This window comes from Bos javanicus, chromosome 1 (genome assembly GCF_032452875.1).
Source record: "Bos javanicus breed banteng chromosome 1, ARS-OSU_banteng_1.0, whole genome shotgun sequence".
Lineage (NCBI taxonomy): Eukaryota > Metazoa > Chordata > Mammalia > Artiodactyla > Bovidae > Bos > Bos javanicus.
The window spans coordinates 74,027,291-74,054,913 of record NC_083868.1 but is presented as its reverse complement, the minus strand read 5'-3'; the positions used below and the strand labels follow the sequence as shown (position 1 = coordinate 74,054,913).

The 27,623-nt window shown below is 36.9% G+C and overlaps 1 protein-coding gene across 4 annotated transcripts in view; it reads left to right on the top strand.

The window, feature by feature from the left end:
* OPA1 (OPA1 mitochondrial dynamin like GTPase) overlaps positions 1–27,623 on the top strand; it is an 86,515-nt gene that overhangs the window by 39,016 nt on the left and 19,876 nt on the right. For all 4 annotated transcript variants that reach the window (XM_061412656.1, XM_061412636.1, XM_061412646.1 and 1 more), the window contains 8 exons: positions 6,383–6,548; positions 8,489–8,641; positions 9,921–10,029; positions 10,499–10,578; positions 14,364–14,504; positions 16,290–16,406; positions 18,616–18,709; positions 19,186–19,296. In XM_061412656.1, coding sequence (XP_061268640.1) covers positions 6,383–6,548; positions 8,489–8,641; positions 9,921–10,029; positions 10,499–10,578; positions 14,364–14,504; positions 16,290–16,406; positions 18,616–18,709; positions 19,186–19,296 — 971 coding nt within the window. The remainder of the gene's footprint in view (positions 1–6,382; positions 6,549–8,488; positions 8,642–9,920; positions 10,030–10,498; positions 10,579–14,363; positions 14,505–16,289; positions 16,407–18,615; positions 18,710–19,185; positions 19,297–27,623) is intronic.

The window sequence follows — 27,623 nt, the reverse complement described above, 5'->3', positions numbered from 1 at the left end:
TTCACTTTCATGCATTGGAGAAGGCAATGGCAACCCACTCCAGTATTCTTGCCTGGAGAATCCCAGGGATGGAGGAGCCTGGTGGGCTGCCATCTGTGGGGTTGCACAGAGTTGGACACGACTGAAGCGACTTAGCAGCAGCAGCAAACTCTCAGCATTTTCACATAGTATACATCACTTGATCATTAGGAGTTGATTATGTACACTAGCAGGAGATAATTATCCTTATTTAGAAGGATAACTGGCTGGATTTATAGAAATACACTTAAAAAATGGTATCATGGTAAAATGCATACATTTTTCGGTGAGAAGTATGAAGTTTATTTTGTTGAAGTTAAAAGAATGAAAGGAAAATAGGAATGCATAGTTAAGCACCCTAACTCAGGTGTAAATAATCAAAAAATGTTCTTATAATCTGAGATTTAAAGAATATATAGGTGCTAGGTAAGCCAGTGACCAGAATATTTCAGAGGCCAAGAGATAAGAGCAAGAAAAATGACATGGGTAACTTAAGGCAGTTACTTATGGTTTTAACATAGAGAAGCAAGAGGCAGAAGATGAAATAAATGTAGGTATAAACAAAATATAGATGATTAAGGGCCTTAGAAACCATGTTCAGAAAGTTGGAATTTATCCTACAAGCAGTGAAAGCCAGTGAGGAGTTTAGGTCAGATTTGCATTTTAGAAAGATTTTTGTAGTAGGAGGAGTGGAATACAGGTGGAGAAAACTGAGCAAGGAGACAGTTGGCTATTGAGATAGTCTAGATGAGAAGAGAATAGTGACTTGAATAGTAGTTGTGCAGATGGAGAAGAGATTACACTTTTGAGATATTTGAGAGGTTACCTAGAGGATAGAAGTGATAGTATAAGTGTAAAAAAATTGAAAACTAGGTTTTTATTTGGGATTACATAATATTTGATTTATCTGTAGAGTGGATTGCTCTGCAGCCATTGAAAAATATAGGATGTTAACATGGAAAACCATGTACTCTACAGCTTTATACTGTATTAATTAAGCAGTATGTGTAATATCACCTGCATCAACACACAAATAGTAATGTAGGCATTAAATTTTTTTAAATGATAAATTAAGCTGTGAATAGTGATCATCTGGCGGCTTAGACGGTAAAGAATCTGCCTGCAGTGTAGGAGACCAGGGTTTGATCCCTGGGTTGGGAAGATCCCCTGGAGGAGAGCATGGCAACCCACTCCAGTATTCTTGTGTGGAGAACTCCATGGACAGCAGGGCCTGATGGGCTGCAGTCCATGGGGTCACAAAGAGGCAAACACGATTGAGTGACTAACACTTTTACTTTCAGTGAAAGAGAAATTATGGAGGACTTCTTTTTCTGTATTGATTTTAAATTATTTTATGGAGTAAGTCCTATGCTTTAAAAGAAGAAAGAAAAAAATTTTAATTAAAAGAAAGAATATATAGGTAAAGTTTGGGAGATGAAGAGGGTAATAAATAGAACTATAATGGTAACTGTATTTTGTGTTTTAGTGGTACATGGGGTTGCGAAGGGTTGGACACGACTGAGCGACTGAACTAAACTGAATCAAATCCCTGGATGATTGCAAAACTTAAGAGTAGAGAAGAAGCCTACAGTTACCTAGAACATTCACTGGGGAATTGGCCAATGTAAGCTGAGGACTAATGATTTGGAAGAGAGGTTGTGGGATTGGGAGAATGTAGCTTCCTCTTCCTGACACTGAAGCACGTTCAGCTAATGAGGAGCTTCAAGCAGCAGAATTTGAAGATAATCATTGAGGGTCCTTTGCAAAAAGTTACCTAAGTTTTGTCAGAATTTGATGGTCTGGAATTTTGTTACGATCTCCTTGAAAAGGTATATGGGTTGTAGAGTCTTGTCACAGACTGCAGCAGGAGCAGCGAAAGGCCTTCGTGGTCAGAGGATGACTCGTGATTTTTTGTTCATCTTTCAGAAGTCTTGAGTTTGTGTTTAAAGTTGCCTGAATAGATGACCCTGATAAGCTTCTTTTCTTCCATCTTGCTCTTAAAATTCTCCCGTTATCTGTCATTATCGCCATGACTAAATGGACTTTATCCTTCTGACCCTCAGTGTGCATCCTCTCCTCACACTCTTTCTGTCTCCTTTCTCCCTTCCTCCCTCCCTTCTGTTTTTATTGAAATATAGTTGACGTACAGTATTATGTTAGTTTCAGTGTACCACATAGTGATTTGACATTTGCATACATAATGGAACAATCACTGTAAGTCTAGTAACCATCTGTCCCTATGCAAAGTTACTACATCATTATTGGTCATATTCTCCATGCTGTATATTATATCCCTGTGACTTATTTTACAACTGGATGTGTATATACCTTTTCATCTTCACCTGTTTGGGCCTCCCTTGCATACTTTTGTTTTCTGGTCGTAATGGAAAAAAGACCTGAAAATTAGCAAAGGAAAACCAGCAGCTAAGCTCATTGACCCAATAGACTTAATGTTACACAAAATGTTGAGTGAATATGAGTCAACTTGCACAGTAGGGAGTGTTGACTCTCCTCAACCAAGAAAAGTACAGTTTGGCTTTTGGACAGAAGAGGGTGTTCCTGTTACCCTGAGCTTTGTAACAGTACCCTAAAAAGTGAGATTACTTTTAAAACTGATCACTCGATAAGCAGTTTGCTTTTGTATGTTGTAGCACTATTTTACAGTAGAGATTAATTTTGGAGAATTTGAATAAATATTTTCTAGCGATAACATTTTTTCTTGATTAAAATAATTTTCTTTTTTCTATTTAGAGAACTGTGTTCTTGTAAGGTGTCTTTTAAGATACAATTTTCAGCTTGATTATTCATCCTTTATATTATCTTGAAATGTTGAGCAATTTTACTTAGCAATATTCCATAACATCTTTGTGCTCTGTGCTGATAAATTATTAAAATTGTACCAAGAAGTGTACAGTCTTGGACTCCACAGTCAACACATATAAAGTATGTATTAATATTAGGTAAATGAGTACGTAAAAAGATACTTAGAATTACTAGTCATTCAGTTCATTTCAGTCGCTCAATCGTGTCCAACTCTGCGACTCCATAAACTGCAGCACGCCAGGCCTCCATGTCCTACACCAACTCCCAGAGTTCACTCTGACTCACATCCATCGAGTCAGTGATGCCATCCAGCCATCTCATCCTCTGTCGTCCCCTTCTCCTCCTGCCCCCAATCCCTCCCAGCATCAGAGTCTTTTCCAATGAGTCAACTCTTCGCATGAGGTGGCCAAAGTACTGGTGTTTCAGCTTTAAAATCATTCCCGCCAAAGAAATCCCAGGGCTGATCTCCTTCAGAATGGACTGGTTGGATCTCCTTGCAGTCCAAGGGACTCTCAAGAGTCTTTTCCAACACCACAGTTCAAAAGCATCAATTCTTCGGCGCTCAGTCTTCTTCACAGTCCAACTCTCACATCCATACATGACCACTGAAAAATCCATAGCCTTGACTAGACGGACCTTAGTTGGCAAAGTAATGTCTCTGCTTTTGAATATGCTATCTAGGTTGGTCATAACTTTCCTTCCAAGGAGTAAGCGTCTTTTAATTTCATGGCTGCAATCACCACCTGCAGTGATTTTGGAGCCCCCCAAAATAAAGTCTGACACTGTTTCCACTGTTTCCCTATCTGTTTGCCATGAAGTGATGGGACTGGATGCCATGATCTTTGTCTTCTGAATGTTGAGCTTTAAGCCAACTTTTTCACTCTCCACTTTGACTTTCATCAAGAGGCTTTTTAGTTCCTCTTCACTTTCTGCCATAAGGGTGGTGTCATCTGCATATCTGAGGTTATTAATATTTCTCCCGGCAATCTTGATTCCAGCTTGTGCTTCTTCCAGTCCAGCGTTTCTCATGATGTACTCTGCATATAAGTTAAATAAGCAGGGTGACCACATACAGCCTTGACGTACTCCTTTTCCTATTTAGAACCAGTTTGTTGTTCCATGTCCAGTTCTAACTGTTGCTTCCTGACCTGCATATAGATTTCTCAAGAGGTAGGTCAGGTGGTCTGGTATTCCCATCTCTTTCAGAATTTTCCACAGTTCATTGTGGTCCACACAGTCAAAGGCTTTGGCATAGTCAGTAAAGCAGAAATAGATGTTTTTCTGGAACTGTCTCACTTTTTCGATGATCCAGCAGATGTTGGCAATTTGATCTCTGGTTCCTCTGCCTTTTCTAAAACCAGCTTGAACATCTGGAAGTTCACGGTTCAGGTATTGCTGAAGCCTGGCTTGGAGAATTTTGAGCATTACTTTACTAGCATGTGAGATGAGTGCAATTGTGCGGTAGTTTGGGCATTCTTTGGTATTGCCTTTCTTTGGGATTGAAATGAAAACGGACCTTTTCCAGTCCTATGGCCAGTGCTGAGTTTTCCAAATTTGCTGGCATATTGAGTGCAGCACTTTCACAGCATCATCTTTCACGATTTGAAAGAGCTCAACTGGAATTCCATCACCTCCACTAGCTTTGTTCATAGTGATGCTTTCTAAGGCCCACTTGACTTCACATTCCAGGATGTCTGGCTCTAAGTGAGTGATCACACCATCGTAATTATCTGGGTCGTGAAGATCTTTTTTGTACAGTTCTCTGTGTATTCTTGCCACCTCTTCTTAATATCTTCTGCTCCTGTTAGGTCCATACCATTTCTGTCCTTCATTAAGCCCATATTTGCATGAAATGTTCCCTTGGTATCTCTAATTTTCTTGAAGAGATCTCTAGTCTTTCCCATTCTGTTGTTTTCCTCTATTTCTTTGCATTGATCGCTGAGGAAGGCTTTCTTATCTCTTCTTGCTATTCTTTGGAACTCTGCATTCAGATGCTTATATCTCTCCTTTTCTACTTTGCTTTTTGCTTCTCTTCTTTTCACAGCTATTTGTAAGGCCTCCCCAGACAGCCATTTTGCTTTTTTGCATTTCGTTTCCATGGAGATTGTCTTGATCCCTGTCTCCTGTACAATGTCACGAACCTCAGTCCATAGTTCATCAGGCATTCTATCTATCAGATCTAGGCCCTTAAATCTATTTCTCACTTCCGCTGTGTAATCATAAGGGATTTGATTTAGGTCATACCTGTATGGTCTAGTGGTTTTCCCTAGTTTCTTCAATTTAAGTCTGAATTTGGCAATAAGGAGTTCATGATCTGAGCCACAGTCAGCTCCTGGTCTTGTTTTTGCTGACTGTATAGAGCTTCTCCATCATTGGCTGCAAAGAATATAATCAGTCTGATTTTGGTGTTGACCATCTGGTGATGTCCATGTGTAGAGTCTTCTCTTGTGTTGTTGGAAGAGGGTGTTTGCTATGACCAGTGCATTTTCTTGGCAAAACTCTATTAGTCTTTGCCCTGCTTCATTCCGTATTCCAAGGCCAAATTTGCCTTTTACTCTAGGTGTTTCTTGACTTCCTACTTCTGCATTCCAGTCCCCTATAATGAAAAGGACATCTTTTTTGGGTGTTAGTTCTAAAAGGTCTTGTAGGTCTTCATAGTACCGTTCAAGTCATTAGGGAAATGCAAATTGAAACCATACTGAGATACCACTGTACACCTATTACAATGCAAAATGAAAATGACTAATGATACCAAATGTTGGCAAGATGTAGAGTATCTAGAACTTTCATACCCCTCTGCTGAGAATGTAAAGTGGTTCAGTCAGTTTGGAAAATGGTTTGACAGTATCTTATAAAGTTAAATATATAATTACTGTATGATTCAGACATTCCACTCCTAGCTATTTGTCCAAGAGAAATAATAGTCTGTGTCATACACAAACTTGTATTTGTGATAGCCAACAACTGGTAACAACCCAAATGTTCATCAGAAGGTGAATAAGTAAACAGATTCATGTAATGGAATATTCAGTTCAGTTCAGTAGCTCAGTCGTGTCTGACTCTTTGCGACCCCATGAACCGCAGCACGCCAGGCCTCCCTATCCATCACCAATTCTCGCAGTCTACCCAAACCCATGTCCATCGAGTCAGTGATGCCATCTAACCATCTATTACTCAGCAAAAAAGGAAATGAAATACTAATATATGCAATGTAATGGATAAATCTCAAAATAATTATGCTGATGCAAGAAGACAGACAAAATAAGAGTATATGATATATGATTGCATTTACATTAAGCTATGGAAAATACAATCTGTAGTGACAGAAAGTAAATCTAGTGGTTACAACTTTTGCAAATGATGAATATGTTATCTCGGTTACTGTGATGCACAGACATGTATGTATGTCAAAACTTTAAATACATGCAACTTATTGTAAGTCAGTGATAACTTTAATGATACTTCAGTGAAGCTCTTTATAAAAACTTGATACTATGTTTGAATTTGGTGTTCTTAGAACTTTTTTTTTTTTTAATTTCAGGGAAGAAATCCTTCAGCAGTCTTTGTGGGAAAGAGTTTCAACTCATGTGATTGAAAACATCTATCTTCCAGCTGCACAGACCATGAACTCTGGGACTTTTAATACGACAGTGGATATCAAGCTTAAACAGTGGACTGATAAGCAGCTTCCTAATAAAGCAGTCGAGGTTAGGATATAATTTAATTAAATGGGTAAGAAGCATTATCTGAAGAGAGTAGGAGCTGTGACTTTTATGATTTATTCCCATCACAGCCTCTATAGTTCCTTTGCTTCTTAAGCTCCTTTTATTCTTTATTCCTGATCTCTGTGTTGGGATTAACCTTAATGCTGCTATCAGTTACCACTATTAAAAAATTTGCTAATTGCTATGGTGTTGGTGTGAGGGTATTGGTTCTCCTTCCAAAGGTGGCATTTAACAAAACCAGCAAAATTTGCTTGAGTGTGAAATATTTTTAACTTCTTCTGTGGTTAGATATGCCACAAGGAAAGGGTTTAACTTTGTTTTCTGCAGGGTTCAATTTTAATGAAATAGTTTCCTTAGTTAAGACCCTGCCAAAAGGTTAGACTAGGAATATAAGAAAGTTACACTTTCCTCTTAGAGAATGCATTTCTGATACCTGTGTACCTTGGTTCTAGCACTTTCAGGCTATTTGCTTAGTAATGTTTCTGTTTTCTCATCTCTAAAATAAGGGTGAAAACCTGGCCTACATAAAACATTGTTATAAGGAGTCAAGAGTTAACATATGTAGAATACATAGACAGTGTATGGTCCATGGTAATCACTCAGTAAATGCCAACTGCTTTACAATGATGACCATCATCATCCAAATTGATCTTGCCACGCACGTTATCTGAAGAGTGATTGTAGATCAGAGTCAGTGTGTTCTCTGCCTCTGTGTGAAAATTAGAATCCATGTTAAAAATAATTTTGTTTTTCATACTTACTAGAAACAAAATGTCAGTGTCCACTTATTCAAGTGTATTTTACCCTCTCCTGTCCTGCCAGTCTTTGCTTCTTTATCTCTGCTCAATTTCCTCAAGTCTCTTTTTCTAAGAACTCTTGCAGCCATTCTGCCTTCAGGTGTTCCTGACCCCTGGTGTCAACACATTTCCCCCTAAAGTAATTAGAGAGCTGCTGCCACCTCTTCTCACAAATGGCCCTGACATGGGCCATGTCCCATGATAGAGTATTTTCATATCCTAAGGTCCAAGCAGTGGAAGCAGTCATAAAAATGGCAAGTGACTCTCTTTTTTGCTACTTTCTCCCTTCACACACCTAGGTGTGGTAGAAAGACGTGAACCTGCTGAAGGTCAGGAAACAGATTTTAATACCTCACTCTGTATTCTTGGACAGTCACCTTCTTTATGCCATCCTTTCTTCATGTTTAAAATGAAGAGGGCAGAATATTAAGTGCAACAGTAACTAGCCCACATAGTCCTAAATAGGTTTAGTTCTTAATTGCTTTTGACACTGTGCTCTCATTTCACTGTTCAGATCATTGGGAGTTAGCAGTAGTACAAAACTCAATAGTACTCACCTTTGTTTGAAAGTGTTGACACATTGCTTCATATATTTGCATAAGGGCAAAGATGTGAAAAAGACTAAATCATTAAGAAATTTAAAACTTTTTACAGTATGAAAGAGGCAGGCAAACTCAGATGTTGTGGAGAGTGAAATAAGTAAGTGAACTGAGTCTGGTGGCTGATGGGGGCTGCGTGCTTTCTCTGCTGCAGTGGGCAGAGGTGTGTAGAACGTGGGCCCAGTGTTGCTAGACAGTTCAAGTGAGACTGGGAACAGATTTTATATGAAGTTTCTCAGTTTTTAAATGTTGGTTACTAATTTTTTAAAATTTAGGAGGCCATATATGTGTTGTAGCTTTCAAAACATATCGGTAGGCCAAATCTATCCCACCAGCTATTAGTATAAGGTCTTTAGGGCCGAGTTTATATTTGCTATCTTTTTTAAAAATGTGATTTCATAATGTATTTTCTGATAGACTGATTTATCACAGCTACCTGGTTTACATTCATGTGTTTATTTTTCCTGTTATACATTAAATGAAAGTATGAATATAAATACAGCTTTTTTCTTTTAAATCATTCTAGGTAGCTTGGGAGACCCTACAAGAAGAATTTTCCCGCTTCATGACAGAACCAAAAGGAAAAGAACATGATGACATATTTGATAAACTCAAAGAGGCTGTTAAGGAAGAAAGTATTAAACGTCACAAGTGGAATGATTTTGCAGAGGACAGCTTGGTATGTCATTTGTATATTAGGGTGCAAGTCTCATATTTTTGTGTGATTTCTCAAATTGATATTCTTTTGTAGGAGACTATTTTTATATGGTTTTAAATTTAAATTAGGTTCTGAAAATACTGAAAATAGTGAAGGGAAGAACTAGATTTATAGAATGCAATCGGCCTTTTGACATTTCTCTGCCCTTCTAAAGTCACCCTCTGCTATTTCTTCCTTGGCTTTCATTTCAGAAAAAAAAAAAATCAAACCTTGCAGTAAACAGGTTTCTATAAACTTCCACAAAATTTGCATGGGCCTGAACTATAGATAGCTGCTTCTCATTTTACCCTCAGTGATAACAAAAGGAATTAGATGCATTGGTTTTCAGTGGAACTGAGTCAAAATGTTAAGACTCCTAAAATCATAACGTGTTGGATGCTCACATGGTACCAGAAGCTCGGCTGTGTATTTTGTAAACATTTTATTTCATTCTTAAGCATATCTATTATTGTCACTGGCAAAGCTGGGATACACACTCCCACTCTGTCTTAGCTATAAAGAAAGGTCTGGCTCCTGACCTTCATCACCTGATAAATCTTTTGTTATGTAGAATGTTCTCATCACCATAGTCAAACCTTCGTTAAGCACCAGTTCTACTCAGTTATGAGACAAACTGTTGGTAAGATTGCTCTGTTTTTTGGAAATGCATATCTCACTGTGGGCTAATCCTAATTATAAGGTGTTTTTGTTTTTAAGAAATGTTTGTCTTCATATTTGAAAGCCATGTTCATTCTTGTTAAGCATCTTAATAAGATTGGTTTTCTGAGAGAGAATCGTGCCATTTTCATTCATTCAGTAATTTAAAAAGTATAAGATTTGAAAGCCAACTTTTTATAAGTAGCTCACATTTACTTAAGATTGTGTAGACCTTTTAAGCCTCCTTCCATTACATTTTCCACTGCTGGTAACAGTGAGATAATGTTTATTGCTTTCTTTCTTCTTTTCCTTTTTTTTTTTTTTTTGAAAATGCTAACACGTAGGTCATACGGCAAAAAGAAGCAGTAGATGTGATCTGAACCATTAGCTCCTGAGTACCAGGATTCTAGGGTGTAGCTTGAAACATACAGGATGCTGACGCAGGCAGATAATGGGACCCTCTGCATTTGCATGGGAGGGACATACTTTTACATTATTGTAGATACATCTCTTAGTTTGGATATTTGCTGAGCTGTTGGTTAGAAAAAAGTTACTAAGATGACAAGACATAAATCAAAGTAGTTGTTTTTCTTTGTTATTTCAGAGGGTTATTCAACACAATGCTTTAGAAGATCGATCCATATCTGATAAACAGCAATGGGATGCAGCTATTTATTTTATGGAAGAGGCTCTTCAGGCTCGTCTCAAGGATAGTAAGTAGGAATGTGGATTATTAAATTCTTAGTATTCTCAGTGGAAAGTCATCTAACTTTAGTGAACATTGGTTAAAAAAACTTTAACATCTCAAGATCTTTGTCAGTACTACTCTAGTTGAATATTATTTGTGCAGTTTTTCAGTCAGCTGCTTGTAACTACTAAAATGTTAAAGTGGACACATGTTTATGTGTAATTATATTCTAAAAAGCTGTAATTCAGACTATTTTAGTATTTGCTACTATACTTATGGAAACTTCTTAAGCAATTATAGTTTTCATAGATTCTAAACATATAAAATTAAATTCTTTAGCTTCTATATGCACCATATCAATCATATAATTTTTTTCTTTATTTCAACTGACTATATTGACCCAGTGTTTTGAAGTAGTTAAGAAAGCAAGATAGTTACATTTTATGTGCCTGGTAAATGATAATTTTTTTTTTTTTTTTTTTTAATTTTTCTAGCTGAAAATGCAATTGAAAATATGGTAGGTCCAGATTGGAAAAAGAGGTGGTTATACTGGAAGAATCGAACTCAAGAACAGGTAAAAACAAACAAATCTTTAGCATTTTAATTCAGGCATTAAAATATAATCTCTGAATGCCTCTAGAGCAAACTTAATAATTTCAAATATTTTATATCAGCCTTTCTAAAATATAATAAATCTTTAGAATAAACAATAAGCTACAAAAGAAAGTTTTTTGAAAAGTGAGGTAGCTGTTATTAAAAAGAGTGATTGATTATTTTGTTCATTTGAGGTGTTTGAGGTAAAGAAAAGACTCAAGTTTAAACAGAAGAAAAAAATGATAAAGATTTCAGAGGATGTAGAATAAATGTGATTAGAATAAAAGATATGATAACTTTTTATTCTGTTATCACTGAAATTTTCTGTTGTCTATTCAAGTTATTTTATTCTTTTGCATTTTTGCTCCTGTGTTCACAAAATAAGTATAAAAATTCAGACAGGAAGTAGAATTATATAATTCATTCATTTTATAAACATTTAATGAGCACTTTAACAAAATGGTAAGGCACATATAAGTAACTTTATAAGTGAATAAATAGGAAAATGTGTAGTCATTAAAATCCTCCCTCTACCCATTTTTATTCCTTCCTTGTTATGGTTTCTTTTCCTATTAGCATTGAATCTTACACCACTATCTCTTTCTTATGTCAATTCCTTAAATAAAGATTGTAAATAGAATAGAGAATCAAAATATATAGATGAAGAAAGTAATGCATAAGAAAAAGGTGGCGTACAATTCATTTCCTTTCTTCCTTTCTTGAATCCATATAATTAGCAAAATGAGACCATCAAATGTGGAAATACTGAAAGAGCAGATAAAGAGAATAAAAGGTTACCAAATGATATATCACATATTTTTTTCTTTATTTTTTGTTTTCATTTTAAAAAGAATTATATATATTAATTATATGATCAGCACCCTATTATTTTTTCTGGTTTACACATTTCTTGTTTCATAAGCTGACTATCTTGAGTCCCAGTTGTCTTAAAATAGTGAAAAGACAGTCTTCCGCCTGTCTTTCTTTCTAATTTGATTTTTTTTGGGAAAATGAGTCATGAAGAGACTGAAGAGAACCTGATGAAGTTGACGGAATTACGGTTGGGTCTGGCCTCTGTTCCCCTGGAGAAGGAAGTGGCAACCCACTCCAGTATACTTGCCTGGAATATCCCATGGATGTAGCCGGGCTGGCTACAGTCCATGGGGTCACAAAGAGTCAGACACGACTGAGCAACTTCACTCACTCACTCACTCACTTGCCTGTGTTCAGAGTACATCAGTTAGTTACCTCTGCTCTCCAGATGGACTGAGGGGAGGCAGTCTTTCAAAAAAGAATTTCAAGGATATCCATCAAATATTTCTGACTTTGAGACAGGAAGAGACATTGATTAGAAAGAACTGGTGTAAGGCAGATAAACTCCAGGGAAAGTGGTGTCTGACCCTTAAGGCTTCAGTTCAGTTCAGTTCAGTTGCTCAGTTGTGTCCGACTCTTTGCGACCCCATGAATCGCAGCACGCCAGGCCTCCCTGTCCATCACCAACTACCGGAGTTCACCCAGACTCACGTCCATCGAGTCAGTGATGCCATCCAGCCATCTCATCCTCTGTTGTCCCCTTCTCCTCCTGCCCCCAATCCCTCCCAGCATCAGAGTCTTTTCCAGTGAGTCAACTCTTCACATGAGGTGGCCAAAGTACTGAAGTTTCAGCTTTAAAATCATTCCTTCCAAAGAAATCCCAGGGCTGATCTCCTTCAGAATGGACTGGTTGGATCTCCTTGCAGTCCAAGGGACTCTCAAGAGTCTTTTCCAACACCACAGTTCAAAAGCATCAATTCTTCGGCGCTCAGCTTTCTTCACAGTCCAACTCTCACATCCATACATGACCACTGGAAAAACCATAGCCTTGACTAGATGGACCTTAGTTGGCAAAGTAATGTCTCTGCTTTTCAATATGCTATCTAGGTTGGTCATAACTTTTCTTCCAAGGAGTAAGGCTTAGTTAGGCTTAATTAGGTCTAGAACAACCAATGATGGCAGAACTTAATTCAGCAACTAGTTGTAAATATGCTTTAGCCAAACATTCTCAGAGAAAAATGGTTCCTGGTTGTATGTTACTTTCTCAGGAACTTGAACTTAAAAGGAATCCCTTAAAGAGAAGCAGGGGAATTACTGGATTGACCAAAAAGTTCGTTCAGGTTTTTCCATAAAAAAACAACAACAGGAAAAACCTGAACAAACCTTTTGGCCAACCCAGTAGTTTTAAGGTCAAAGCAAGGATCTGTAGAGGAAACTTTCTTCTAGGGTTTCAGGGCAGCGTGCATAAGATCCATAGATGAATGGAGGCCATCCTTTGGAGAGGGGAGTGACAGGAGAATCACAGGGGAGGTGTTTGTATAGGTATGTTTTGTTTTCTCTTTCAAAACAAAGCTTCATGTCAGAATCATTGAATTAAGTTCTCTAATCTCTCTAACCCTCCCACTCCCAGTTGAAAACCACTGGTCTAGGCTTCATAAATGGATGTTTTATTGAGAAACAGATTCTAGAAGAGATTGAGAATATTCCTAAAGTCTCATACTGCAAATTTAGATAGCTGTGTAACAGTTTCATTTCTTTTTGAATTGGCAGGACTTAGGAAAAGAAACTTAATTTTGTCCTGTGTTGAAGAGGAGAAATCCATGTTCTGAAAATTATTTTTTGCTTTTATATTGTTACTTTTACTTAATCGGGGGGGGGGGGGGGGTGCGGGGCGGGATCCAGTCCTTTGAAGCATTGTCACATTGAGCTAAACTAATGGAAATCTTGGTCAGGATAGACAGAGTAGTGGTCTCCTGGACACCCAGTGTGATGGGGACAGGTGGACAAGTGGAAGTGAAACAGGACAGGAAGAGTGGGAGGATGTCATGATTAGAGATTTCCTTCCTCTCTCAGACCAGATAGCAGAAGTTTAAGAAAACAGTGAAATTTCTCTTTATTAAATGTCTTTTAATGTGTCATGTTTTCAGAGAATAGTATTTAATAGTTTCATTTACAAGCCATTTCTTTGTGTTTAAGTGTTGTTCTTATGGGCAAGATGCTATGGCAGTAACTTGTTTCGTGTAATTCAGTGAATTTGAAGCTAGTTTCCTGTACCATGCAATTTGGAAAGAATGAAAAACTGAAAATATAAAGTTAGTTTGACACCATACACTAGTTTTGCTTTCAAAGTTATCACTAGTGTGTGTGTTTTCCTCATTTGGTGAAGAGATTATAAGCAATGTAATTGTTTAGAAGAGACTTGAAGTGAATTTAAGAATGATAGATACCTCACAGAAGCAGTCTAATAATGATTTTTAATGAAAAGACTTAAAAAAAAAACTATGACTTTCATATTTAATTTATGAGAAAAGGACTATGTCAACAGGCACAGGGCCTTATAGTCATCCAGTTCTTAGATATAAGGCATTCATAGAACATTATCTCTTCCCATGTATACAGGGTACTTTTTCCTAGATTGAACTCATACCCTAAGGTCAAGAAACGAAGTGCATAGTAAGGTGTCTGGTTCTGTAATTTGGACAGTAAAACATTTCAGCCAAAGTAAAATACAGTAAATAGGGCTAATCCCCTTCCCCCTGTGGCCCTTCATATGTCCAGGTTGTTTTGCATTCATAAGCCGTGCTGTTCTGGTCTTCCTTGTTTGTTATGATTGAGCGTGTGTCACCGGTCATGCCAAAGTAATATATTTATTAAAATTGGGACTCTCTTTTTATAATTATGCCAAGTCATGAACTATCTAATAAACACAGTCCTCTTTTAAACATTTCAAAGTGTGTTCACAATGAAACCAAGAATGAACTGGAGAAGATGCTGAAGTGTAATGAGGAGCACCCAGCTTACCTTGCGAGTGATGAGATAACGACAGTCCGAAAGAACCTTGAATCACGAGGAGTAGAAGTAGACCCGAGCTTGGTAATAAACGTTGCTGAAAAGCATGAGTTTGCTTCCTAAGTCTTTGTTTCTTGTAGTAAAATGTTTTTACTTCTAATATATTACCTAGATACTTAAGTACTTAATTTGATTTTGATCATGGGTGCTTTTGCTGACAAAAAGAACTCAGTGATTTTGAGTGTGGAAAAAATTTGAAATTTTATTCTCAGTATTATTTTTTTAAGTGTAATGCTTTAGTTTGTAAATGGGGAACCTGAGACCTAGAAAAGGGAAGTATCTGGGCAAATTTAGCAGTTAGTTCTGGCAAAAGGGGATGAAACACATTCAGATCTCTACACCACATTACACTGGGTCAGATTACAAAATAAAATTTTTGCTTGAATATAGTTCATTTATATGTATGTTTTTTCAGTCATATGTATCTTAATCATACTTAATATGTATGAGTAAATTGGATAATGTCTTTGAGTTCTATCTCTTTTTCCTTTCTTAAAATAAATATGATGCTATGTAATTATAGTTTAGAGTAGTACTTTTTCACTTTCATGATGCTTATTTGGAGAAAGTCTTTAAGAAGCAATTGTGTTTCTGGATCTATATTCCCTAGTTAGGGTGTAAAGGATCAACTTCATTTTAATATTAGCTTAAGTGAATTCCATTTAGAAAAGTAATTCTAGTGGGTAAAATAATCATTAAGAAATTTCAAAGCCACACATAAATTCTTTTTAAAAGTATTTGCTATTTACGTCTCTGCACTTGAGAAAAGAGTATACTTATTTAAAAAATTAACCAGAGATCAGAACAAGAAAAGAAAACTGATGAAAAGAAACAGATAAAGCTGTTATATATCTCATTGTTTATAAATTGAAAATGAAGTTAAAGCTAGTGATTACATGCAGTTATTAGTTGAATATAGATGTAATTTATCCACATTAGTCCTAGTTCTCACTAACAATAAATTGTGTTTGGTTGGGTACTTTTGAACTTTATAAATGGTTAATACAGTAGGAGGGACTTTGTCCATATCTTAGGATGTGGATTGGCTATGTATCTTAATTACTTTCTGTGAGTAAGAAAACACCAGTTTTTTCCCCAAGAGAAACTGTGTTCACTGAGCAAAGTACTGTAATCTAGATGGGCTAGATGTCAAGAGATGTGACTTCTGGTACATTTCCACTCCATTAGCTAGTAATACTGCCTCTAACAATTGGTATAAACTCAGCCCCCTTCCCAACCGCCAGATGGTGTTGGTGACGCTTGTTTACTTTCTCAACATTATCGTTGTCGTGCTCAAGAAAAGACAGTGGTGTAAGAGAACCTTGGACACTCTGACAGACTATATAGTAATAAAACGATGGGGTATCATATTGCTGAGGTAACAATGAAATTTAATAATGAGAAAGGAAATCTTGTTGGGTTGATGGACATGGTCTAGGACCAGCTTCCTAGTCTAGCCCTGATCTCAGTCAAGGCTCACAACCTCATTTGCCTCAGACACCTTAATTCTAACTAGGGGAAAATAATCCCCACCCTGTCTACTCTACTGGATTATTAACAATAATGCTTGTTAGAAACAGTACAAATTTTGAAGTACAAAGACTGTTAAGGAGTCAGATTAGTAGTAATCTAATCTTTATCTTGAAACAAAATTTTTAATGGATATAAACAGTTGACAGAATAACAACATTGCTGTTGTTTTTAATTTTTTATAAATAAACTTTGTATATGACTTTTCAAAATGTGTTTGATCAACCTGGAGGGTATACAGTAACGTTTTGGCCTTGGTTTTCTTCGTGTTTATTTTAGATTAAGGATACTTGGCACCAAGTTTATAGAAGACATTTCTTAAAAACAGCTCTAAACCATTGTAACCTTTGTCGAAGAGGCTTCTATTATTACCAGAGGCATTTTGTTGATTCTGAGGTAAGGTTTCCGAAAGCTAGGAGAAATGTTTTTAGTGATAGTTGTTTAAGTGCTTAAAAGTAACCTTGAGGTTTGGCATTAAAGTCTTTTGATCTTCTGAGAAAAGAAGTATGCATTATTTAGAAAGAATAGCCTAATTCATATTTTTTTCAAAGATATTTGCCACTTTGGTAGTAATTGCATTTTACGTGCTATCATTCCAGTGCTTGTAAAACTGTGTGTGTATAATAGGCACTATGCTACTTTTGAAAGACTTTTAAGGATTAACTTTATATTAGAAAGATAAACTTTTCTATTTTGGAAAGTAAATGGAATAGGTAAATGTAAAACATACAAAAGTAAACGATAATTTATAATCCCCTTGAAAGTGAAAGTTGCTCAGTTGTATCCCACTTTTTGTGACCCCACAGACTGTATAGTCCATGGAATTCTCCAGGCCAAAGTATTAGAGTGGGTAGCTTTTCCCTTCTCCAGGAGACCTTCCCAACCCAGGGATCAAACCCAGGTCTCCCAGATTGCAGGCAGTTTCTTTACCAACTGAGCTATGAGGGAAGCCTATAATCCCCTTGGTGAGGTGAGGTGAAGTCGCTAAGTCGTGTCCAACTCTTTGCAACCCTGCGGACTGTAGCCCACCAGGCTCCTCTGTCCATGGCATTCTCCAGGCAAGAATACTGGAGTGGGCTGCCATTTCCTTCTCCAGGGGATCTTCCCAACCCAGGGATCGAACCCGGGTCTCCCACATTGCAGGCAGATGCTTTATCCCCTGAGCTACCACATGTTGTATGTGTGTATATTTATAACATAATCATCCATTTCATAGTGGAAATAATAATATAATACATTTTTATCATGCTTTTTCTCCATTTTATAATTCTTTCTTTATATCATGAAAATTTTGCATTAACTAATTCTTTAAAGAACTGTATAAAGTTCTTAAAATGGACAATTGCGCAGTTTAATGTCACATTTTACCGAGTAACCCCTAGGTGGCAGTGTGCGTGTTAGTTGTTCAGTTATATGACTCTGCGACTCCATAGACCTAGGATAGCCCCTAGGTGGCAGTAGGCTAATGTATTTGAGCATTTTCATGCAAGCAGAAATGCTTTTCAAAGTATACTGAAAGAGCTCTGCTAATCAGCAGTCCTATTTGAGATCCATAAAATGTTTTTCTTTTGAGCAGCTTAAAAGAAAATTTTTGTTTAAATGTGACAATGTAAAAATTGACAAGTTTTTTTTGTCATTTTAATTGTTGGAATGTGGCTTCCCCAGTGGCTTAGTGGTACGGAATCTGCCTACAGTGCAAGAGACACAGGAGACACGGGTTTGATCCCTGCGTTGGGAATATCCCCTAGAGGAGGAAATGACAGCCCACTCCAGTATTCTTGCCTGGAAAATCCATGGACAGGAGCTTGGCGGGCTACAGTCCATGGGGCCACAAAGAGTCAGACACAACTGAGCAACTGAGCACGCATGCAGCTAACACACAATTGTTGGAAAGACCTCTTTGTATAGAATAAGCTTTATGTCTCCCTCTTTTGAGAAGCAGCATGCTAGCTTTTTTTTTTTGAAGTATAATTGATTTTACAAGATTATATTAGTTTCAGGTACACAGTATAGGGATTCAGTATTTTTATAGATTGTGTTCCATTTAAAGTTGTTATAAAATACTGCTATGTTTCCCTGTGCTGTACAATATATTCTTGTAGTTTACTTATTTTATACATAGTTGTTGGTACTTCTTAATCCCTGTTCCTCTTTTACTCCTCACCCAGAGGATAAGCTTCTTTTTTAAAATATCACTAATTTATTTTCATATGCATGTGAATTTCAAAAATGGCTTGAGTGCACATTCAAAGAAAAGAGGTTAGCCTGAGGACATATTTAAGATAATGTGATTGTTAGCTGAAAGTAAATGCTAATTAAAGATATATTTTGTGGACTTCTACTTGTATAGAATGTAACGAAATGCTCTACCTCCCAAGTTTACTTTGCTTTGTCATTGAAATCAAAACTATGTAGCTGTGCAGCGGATAAAACCCAAATCATGCAGAACTTCATAGACCTATACAGAAAAAAATCACTAGGTTCTCTCTATAAGAGGAATATGTATATTAGGTAAATCTGAATATTTTTAGTAGTTGTATGGGTTCATGATTGTGGTTTTCATTTTTAAATTGCATCTGGTAATCTTAACCACCTCATATTTCAGTTGGAATGCAATGATGTTGTCCTGTTTTGGCGAATACAGCGTATGCTTGCTATCACCGCAAATACTTTAAGACAGCAACTTACAAACACTGAAGGTAAGCCACAGAGGCACCGCTTTCTAATTTGACATCAAAAAACAGTAATGTTCATTTTAAATAGAAGGATGCCAGAATACTTCCTGAAAATTAGATTTATTAAAAAAAAAAACAAAACATAATTTGCCTTTAAAATATTAATGAAAATAAAATCATAATTGAGAATTATGGGAAATAAACATACCAGGAGTCTTTATTACCCAAAAACTCTGGTATGAAAGGGGTGCTAAGCATCATTTAGGATTTGGGGGAATCTGTACTTCCATAAAAATATTAGGGCTTAAGATTAAGACTATCTCTGAGAATATATAAAGTAGTGTATATCAGGTAGAGATTCTCCCTATAACTGAGAAATCTGAACTTAACAACAGATATACCATGGTGAGAAAAATAAGAATTTGCTTTCTATATATATTGTTACCTTTGTCATTCTTGTACGTTCATAAAAATGGTGCTTCTTTATTTGCTTTAAACAGTCAGGCGATTAGAGAAAAATGTTAAAGAGGTATTGGAAGATTTTGCTGAAGACAGTGAGAAGAAGGTAAAATTGCTTACTGGCAAACGAGTTCAACTGGCCGAAGACCTCAGTAAGTAATCCTGCCTGCCCTCCATCTCACTGCCTTTTCCTTTCACCTTCCCCATGTCCATTTATTTCTCCATTTCATTGTAAACTTACAGAAAAGTGTATGCAAAAAGCTCTTTTCCCTTGAACTGTTTGAAAGTTGCTGTCCTAAAGTTCCATCAGTTCCAAGTATTTTAATGTGTACTTTTTAGAAACAAGAATTTTCTCCTAGCAGCCGTCAAAATCAAGATTTTAACAACAAGGATAAATTACTACATCTAATTTTTAGACTCAATTCAAGTTTCACCTGTTGTCCTTATAGCGTCCTTCCATATCACAAGATATTCCATATGCATCTTTTATTTTCCCTGACCCAGCTTCCCTTTTTAGTAGAATGATATTTAGAAATCGCAAAGAGCCAGACACAACTGAACGACTAAGCACAGCACAACCTTTAGAAATCAAGAGCTGGGAACTAGATACATTTATTGTTACTGAAATATCACTGCTCCCAGAAGTGCTCAGTGGAGCAAGGGAACAAATATGCATGTGTGTGCATATTTGTGTATGTGCACATATACACATATTTATAACTGTATTCCTAATCAAATACTGAGCTCATTCTAATTTTCTATTTTTCTGTAATTTTAAAAAATATTTATTGATTTGGCTGTATCAGGTCTTAGTTGTGGCACATGGGCATGCAGGACCTCTTGCTCTGGCTTGCGGGCTCAGCAGTTGTGCCATGGAGGCTTAGTTGCCCCACAGCACATGAGATCTTAGTTCCCCAGTTAGGGAACAAACCCACATTCCCTGCCTTGGAAGGCAGATTCTTAACCACTGGACCATCCAGAGAAATCTCCCCTTTTCCGTATTTATAATTCGTTTTTCTGATAATGAGAAATCTGGCTCTTAGTGTCCTTAATATATTTACTTATTTTGATCAGTCCTCTTACATTTAACTAAACTTGTCACTGTCCCCTTCATTGTTCAAATGTCCTCACCCAGCTCAGGTTCTCTTCACCTGACTCCAGGCCATCACCACAGTTCCTCCCCCTGTGTTAATACCCTTTCCACCTCATCTCAGTTGTGACATTCTGTGCCAGGATGCCCTTCCTGAGGGAGTCCTTTTAACTGATCTCATGCTCTGACACTGCCAGGCGTCTCTCCTCCTCCCTATCCAAGTACACAAGGACTCTTCCTCACCTGAATCCTGACCATGCTGTTGTAGAGATACCATTTTTGTCTGCCTGTGCTTTGGCACTTTGCACTGCCTGCCTGCCCTCCTCCATGTATCCTCTCCTCACTACTGGGCAGGTCACCACACCCTAATGTGAATGGCCTCTTAAACTTGGTCTGGCTTTAACACATATACCAGAATGCTGTGGCTCCCTACCCTCAGCCCTCAATCTCGCTGGGCCTTATTCGTCACTTTGTCACTTTGTTTTCAGGGTATAGGGGTCAGGGGGTTCTTTCCTGGGTGCTAGTGAATCCCTCACTTTAAGCTGTTTGGATTTCATGTTAAGATTTACTTAGATACTTCTGAATCTAAGGAAATCCGTGAAAGATTTATATTATTAAATAAAAATACTAGTGGTCATTGCTTCTGTTTGCGTTAACCTTATAATAAGTTTCCCTTATTTTAGCTTCACGAAACAGTAGTTTTTCCTTTCAATGTATACTTAGCTTTACTGTCTATGAATTTTCTGATGTCCAAAAGATAGCACATGCTCGACAGAAAGCAGTTACTTAAATCTGAAAACAGTTTTTAAGCTGATAAGTACATCCAAGAAAAACCAGGCAGTTTTCCGGTCTTCCACCCTGTGCCAGAGCAGCGTGTTCTCCTCCACTGTTTGTCCTCTCCTCTCTCCTCCCAGCTTACCTCAGCTTCTTATTTCTTTCTCCTTGCCTTTTCCTTCTTTTCTTTAGGTAATCTTTCTTTGAAACATACCTCACTCTAACTTTTGTTTCCATCTTCTGTTGCTCTTCTTTCAGTTTTTCATGCCACTTTGGCAGTATAGTTAAGTTTGTGCTAACTCACAGGTCTGTACTTAAATCTGAGCTACCATTTACTTTGTTGTCATCGTTCAGTTGCTCAGTGGTATTCTGATTCTTTGCAACCCCATGGACTGCAGCGAGCCAGGCTTCCCTGTCCTTCACTATCTCCTGGAGTTTGCTCAAACTCATGTCCATTGAGTCGATGTTCCATTGTTCGATGGTGATGCCATCGAACCATCTCATGCTCTGTCTCCCCCTTCTTAGGCAGGCTATCTCCCACAGCCTTAACTTCCTGTGAAAGAGTGGTACTACAATAGTTCTTTTTTTATAGGATTGTTAGGGAAATTGGTTCAAAAAATATTTGTAAGTTCCTGGTTCATAATTTTAAGCTGAATTAGTACTGTTCAGGAAGAGATGTATCAGTTTCACAGTGTATACAGACTATTTCTTTCGTATCTCTTAAGAAATAGTTATCAGACAGTGAAGTACTTCCATGTGTTTTACCTGAAGATGCATTTTTAAGTGATTAGAAAATGATGTGTCTTTTCTCAAGTTTTAGAATAGTCTTCTTTTTAAAAAATATTTATTTACTTGGGTGTGCTGCGGCTCAGTTGCAGCACGTGGGCTCTTTAGTTGGGGCATGCGAACTTTTAGTTGGAGCGTGGGATCTAGTTACCTGACCAGTGTAACCTAGGCCCCTTGCATTGGGAGCTGGGAGTCTTAGCCAATGGACCACCAGGGAAGTCCCTTTAATAGAGTCTTGTGTAACCCCATCACTTTTCACTCCCAATTTGATTATTTAAAGAAAGCATATTTCTAACACAAATTTGTGTACTGTTAAGCCAATTCTTATGTTTTCCTGCTGTTTTTCCTGAAAAAGTACTCATATGACTCCCTTGAAATGACTTACCACTTTTGTGTGTGTGTATAAATATATAATTATCATCATGTTTCTGTACCAGATAATGTCCTTGGAAGCAAGTGTTTGACCAGTGACTCAGCCTCATCAGTCACACTAAAGGAGATGAGACATGACTTTGTCCATTAGTTGAAAAAGAATCTTGAGAGTACCTTTTCCGTACTGTTTATCTTCAGTCTAACAGTTGGGAATATGGTCATGGATACTTTCAGCCAGAAAACTTTCAGAGTTTAATGGTTACTACTGTATTACACAGATCAAAGTTCCTAGTATAACATATTCAATTAGAATATGTTAAATTGGTTAATGAAATTTAGAGAAAGGGAAGCAGATAGGGCTCTATTTTGGTTTGCTTTTTACAATTTGAAATGAATACAGGATGAAATATTATAGAAATTGGTACAAGTTGGATGCATCATGTATTTTGCCACTCTTAAGCTTGCCCATTTTCAAATCATTTCACCGCTTTACTTTGGAGGTTCAGCAACTGATGATACTTTAAGATGATTACATAAAAAATACTGTGATGTTCTTTCATTTTAAGAAGAGGTACCATGTTCAATATTGAAATGAAGCCACAAAACTAGAATTAGAAAGATGAAAGAAGAATTTACCTCTTCTAGTCCTAGAAGGCTCATCGGTTGAGGAGTCATACAAGGAACCCAGACTCTAGAAGCACAGTGGATTCCATCGGTGGAACAGGGAAAGGTCAGGAGGACCCTGGGGCGTCTTGAGGATGTAGAAAGTAAGGAAGTAGTTGAAGGATGATAGGGACATGTCAACAAGATACAGAAGCCAACGTGCAAAGGCTCCTGCTAGCCAACACTAGGACAATTTGGGCATCAAAGTAAAGAAGGACAGCGTAAGGAAAAAAGAGTAACTGTATGTTGGAAAAGACTGGTAATAGCCACCTTAATCAAGTGGTTAAAATAATATCAGTAATGGTCAGATCAGAACTATGTGATACCTTAGAGAATTCAGTGAGAGGAACCCAGTGTCACTTCTGTGATTTTCTTACCAAAGATGTATAACTTAAATTCAATCATGAAGATGCATCAGAAAAACCCAAGTTAAAGCACAGTCTACAAAGTAGCTGGCCTGTAATCTCTAAGTGTATCAAGATCGTGAGTGACAAGGAAAGACTGAGGAACTGTTCCAGCTGAGGGAGACCAAGAACAGGAAAACAAAATACAATGTATGTGATCCTGAACTGAATCTTTCTGCTCTGAAGGATGTTAATGGGACAGTTGGTGGGGATCTGAGGGTTACATGGTAGTCATATGTCAATATTATCAATTTTAAAAGTTTGATTGTTAGATTGAGATTGTTTAGGGAAATAATCTTATTTGTAGCTAACACACAATACAATTGGGGCTTGTGAGGCATAATGACAGTAAATGATTCAGGAAAATTATGCTCTTTGTGGTATTCTTAAAACTGTTTCCTAAGTCTGAGAAAAGGATTAAAAAGGATATATCCTGATACAGGATCAGGGATCATTTTAAAATAATTTAGAGAAAATGAGACTTTTGAAAACATCATCTCTGAAGATGTTGAAAGACTGGGTCACCTCATGGACAATTTAATAAAATACATAACTGATCTTTCCACCTCAATCCCTTTTTTGCAATGTCTACTCATATTCACAACTGCCTGGTATCTGCTGTGACATTGATGAAATTCTTTTGATTTTGTGGTGAATATTTTCTCAGGATTTCTTTTTTATAGATATTTAAGTACAACATTAATTTAGATAAAATCCATTTGGATTCCCAGCATAATTTTTAATAATGTGTCCCATCTATTTATTGAAATAGACTGCAATTTTAAAATGCCTTCTTTGGAGAGAGAAAAATCAGCATGTTATATAGCTCAATTCAAAATTTTTGTATAATCTGTTTAGGATTTATAAGATCTATTTTATGATTGTCATTATATAAAATAATATTGCTAAAACCTCGTAGACTTTTTTTTCAGAATTTATTCTCCACTTCAGCCCAGAAACTGAGTGTCTGGGCACTGGTAACAGTCGCTGGTAGTGTTGCTCAGCTGAGTTTCATCAGTACAGCATGGGATTCTTTTGTTGTTTGCTCTATGAATATTGTATCAACAGTTAACTAGATTATTGTGAGTTTTTGGACCTTGATATCAGTTGCAAGGAGTTTAGAGCTTAGGTTTCTTTTTCAACTCTTATTCACTAAAGTCTGAGTTATACTTTTCATTCTTTGTGTAAATAATCAAAGAATCACTGATTCCCAATAATTAAAGGGGTATTAGCAGTCATTTAGATTTTCCTCTCCTTATTTTACAATAAATTCCTTTTCATTTTTGTATCAGAACTTGATTCTGCTTGTGAAAATGAATTAATATTTAAATACATTTCCTATGCCAGATATTAGGTTATGTGTTTAAAATGCATTTTCATATTCTCATAGGTACAGTCATTTTTTATCATTTATATATAATAAAGAAATAGAGTCCTAAAAACACCCACATCGTGGTAAAGCCAGGATTTGAGCTCAGGTTTTTTACTGTGCTGAACTATTTTTTTGAGGGGAGAAAAAAACCTCAAGGCATTAGGCAATATAATTATATGAAATGGTCTTGTGTATTTGGAAACTTCCATAGTTTACAGGTCCCTTATGGAGTGGGTCAGAAAGATGTACATACTAGTTACGATCATGATCATGGTCATCCCGCGTACTTCCTGTAGCACAAAAGCATTGCAGCTTAAACTTTCAAACAGTGTGAAACCTTTCACAGAATTAGGAAGTCTGGGTAGAAGAACACTAAAGTGTGAACAGTACCAGTAAACATTGAAGGAAGTTAATTTTCCTTATATGACTTGTAGACCTGTCTCTAAGTGCACTCAATCAGATTCCGCCATAGGTAAGTAGTATCTAAGTTGCCCAAAATCTAGACACAGCTTTTCAGTCTGTTGTGTTTATACTTAGAGACTTAAGACCCAACTGTAACAGGTACAGAACCTTTACTTGAGCATAATGGCTGTTATTCTTAGTTGAACTTTTTTGTTGAGCTTGTCTAGGAGTGGGAGTGTTGAGATGTTTTATAATAAGCTTCAGTATATTTCTTCATATTTCTTGTATTTTACATGAAGAGAAGATAAGCTTCAGTCAAAGCCAAATATTTCATATTTACATCTCATTTACTAATGAAATATGAAAACAATCATACAGTTTTTACTTGGGCTACCATTGCACAGGCTTATTTTAATGATAATTTTGATGCCCTTAATGTTAAAAACAGGATAGATTAAAGAGGCTGGTAAATTAGAATTTTCCAATATCCGCAGCTTTTCTCTCCCATAGTTAATTTGCTCTGCTGACTCCCTACGCGAGGTGGCAACAGCTGGCCTTTTTACTAGAGCCCTGGGGATTAGAGTAGCAGTCGCAGCAGCATGCTCGGCCGCTTGCCTCTGTTGACTGTTCTTTATTGTTTGATGCCTGAGCATCTCCCAGACAGCCAGCAATTGTTTCTTGAATCCTAAAGTTTGTTTCTCTTGGGAGTATACAATGCTGGTGGGGCTCGTCTTTGTATCTCCTCTCTTTCCCAGTCTCCTCTTATCCTTTCTGTGCTTTCTCTTGATAATTAGAATGGGGTAAAGATACAAGTTTTGTATCTTAGTGTGCAGGAGATTCAGTTTTGATGCTAAAAACTTAGAAATATAGATGACAGATGGAAATTTCTTTTTTTCTCTGAGCGATCAGATAGTAATGAATTTTTTTTTTTTAATGAAAACTTTGTTCTTCATGATTGGTATACTAGTGGCTTTATAATTTAATTTTATAAATTACATAAAAAGGGAGCAACAGCAGAATGATCCAGTGCTACATTTAAAAGCTAAGATTGGAAGAGAAATGCTCTTTAGCTGTTCCAGTTTAAGAAGTACCTTCATTATCTCTAAAATATAATTCTAATTTATAAGAGTTAAGTTTCTTCACACCGTGTTAAAACTTGGGTAAAAAGTAGTCAGAAAATATAAAGATGAGAAAAGCTTCAGCAAGAATAATTTTGTTCTTCATTTAGAAAAAAGAAATAGGTACCTCTTGAATTTAATTTTCATTGGTTCCTCCACATTCCTAAACTTCTGCCATACCTACAGAATCTTTGAGGCCCTTTGTGGATGAAAATAGCGGCCACACGGCAGTGTGAGACTAAAAATTATCCTTGAAAGATTATACTCAGAATCTGAAACTTAAAACTGTAGAAAAGGGCAGTCATGTTTAAACTACCTTTCCCAGAGCCAGGGCTCTGGCATGCGTATTTTGCCAAGTCTCCATAGGTGATTCTTGCCATGCATCACAATAGCTATTCATGCCATGCCCTCAAACCAGTACTTTAGAGAGTTCTTCATGTTTACAGCAGTACAATCTGCCAAGTTAGTAACATGTATCTTCTTTTAGTAGAGTGTGATAAATCATGTCACTACTGAAAATTTGTTATTTGAACCATCATCTGTAGTAGCATGTCCATTTTGTTTCTGTAAGCATAACCAAAGAAAATTAATTTTGAAGGGATTTGATTTAAAGGATAAGAGGATAGTATTGAGTTGTAGAATTCTAGGTACCTAGACAATCTTGTGGCATCATTTATATATAAATACTATTATTGTGAGTTTTGGCCAATAATTATAGAACCTCAGTACTGGTTTCTCATCTCTGCTGGCTTCTAGCATGCTTCTAAGCATTCTTTTCCTTTGTCTCTCTCTTTCTAATCTCTCTCACTGTTCCTTTTTCTATGTCATTATTCTCTCTTGGTCCTGAGCTAGTGTTTCCTCCTCTCTGCTTTTTTACCTTCCTTCAGTGGTTAGAAACCTTACTGAGGTAACTGCCAGTGTTGTTTAATTGAGCATAAGGCAGGCTTCCCACTATAGACAACTGTAGATCAACCAAAATAACCAATTTAAGAGAGTCTTTTCATGTCTGTTATGTATGATCTCTTCTGCCCAAGTGATAAGCTTCTTTCGTAAATTCACCTTACTTTGTAAATCATACATTGTATATGTTTGCTGAATGTTGAATCATGTTGCTTCAATACAGACTCTTCATTAGCCCACTTCTCTTAACTTAAAAGAGAGGGAAAAGGAAGCTTTCTCATCCTAAGGAAGCGTTCCTCTGTGTTGCCAGGAAACTGCCATCTCATTTCTCTTGTGGAACAGCTCACATGTCCTGCATTCAGCTCTGTATCCACACATTCCTTTGCTCACATTTTGTGATCTAGCTTTCATCCCTAACAAAACACCTGCTTTCTAGGTCACCTGTGATGTCTAATCACTGGCCCACCCAATTCACCAAAGCGTTTTCATTTTTGTGTGTGTTTATTAGGAAGTCTTAAGTCAATTGGAGTATTTTTATTCTCTCTGATATTTAGTACTTTTTGGAATGGTTAGTAGATGTGAATATATTTGAAAAAGA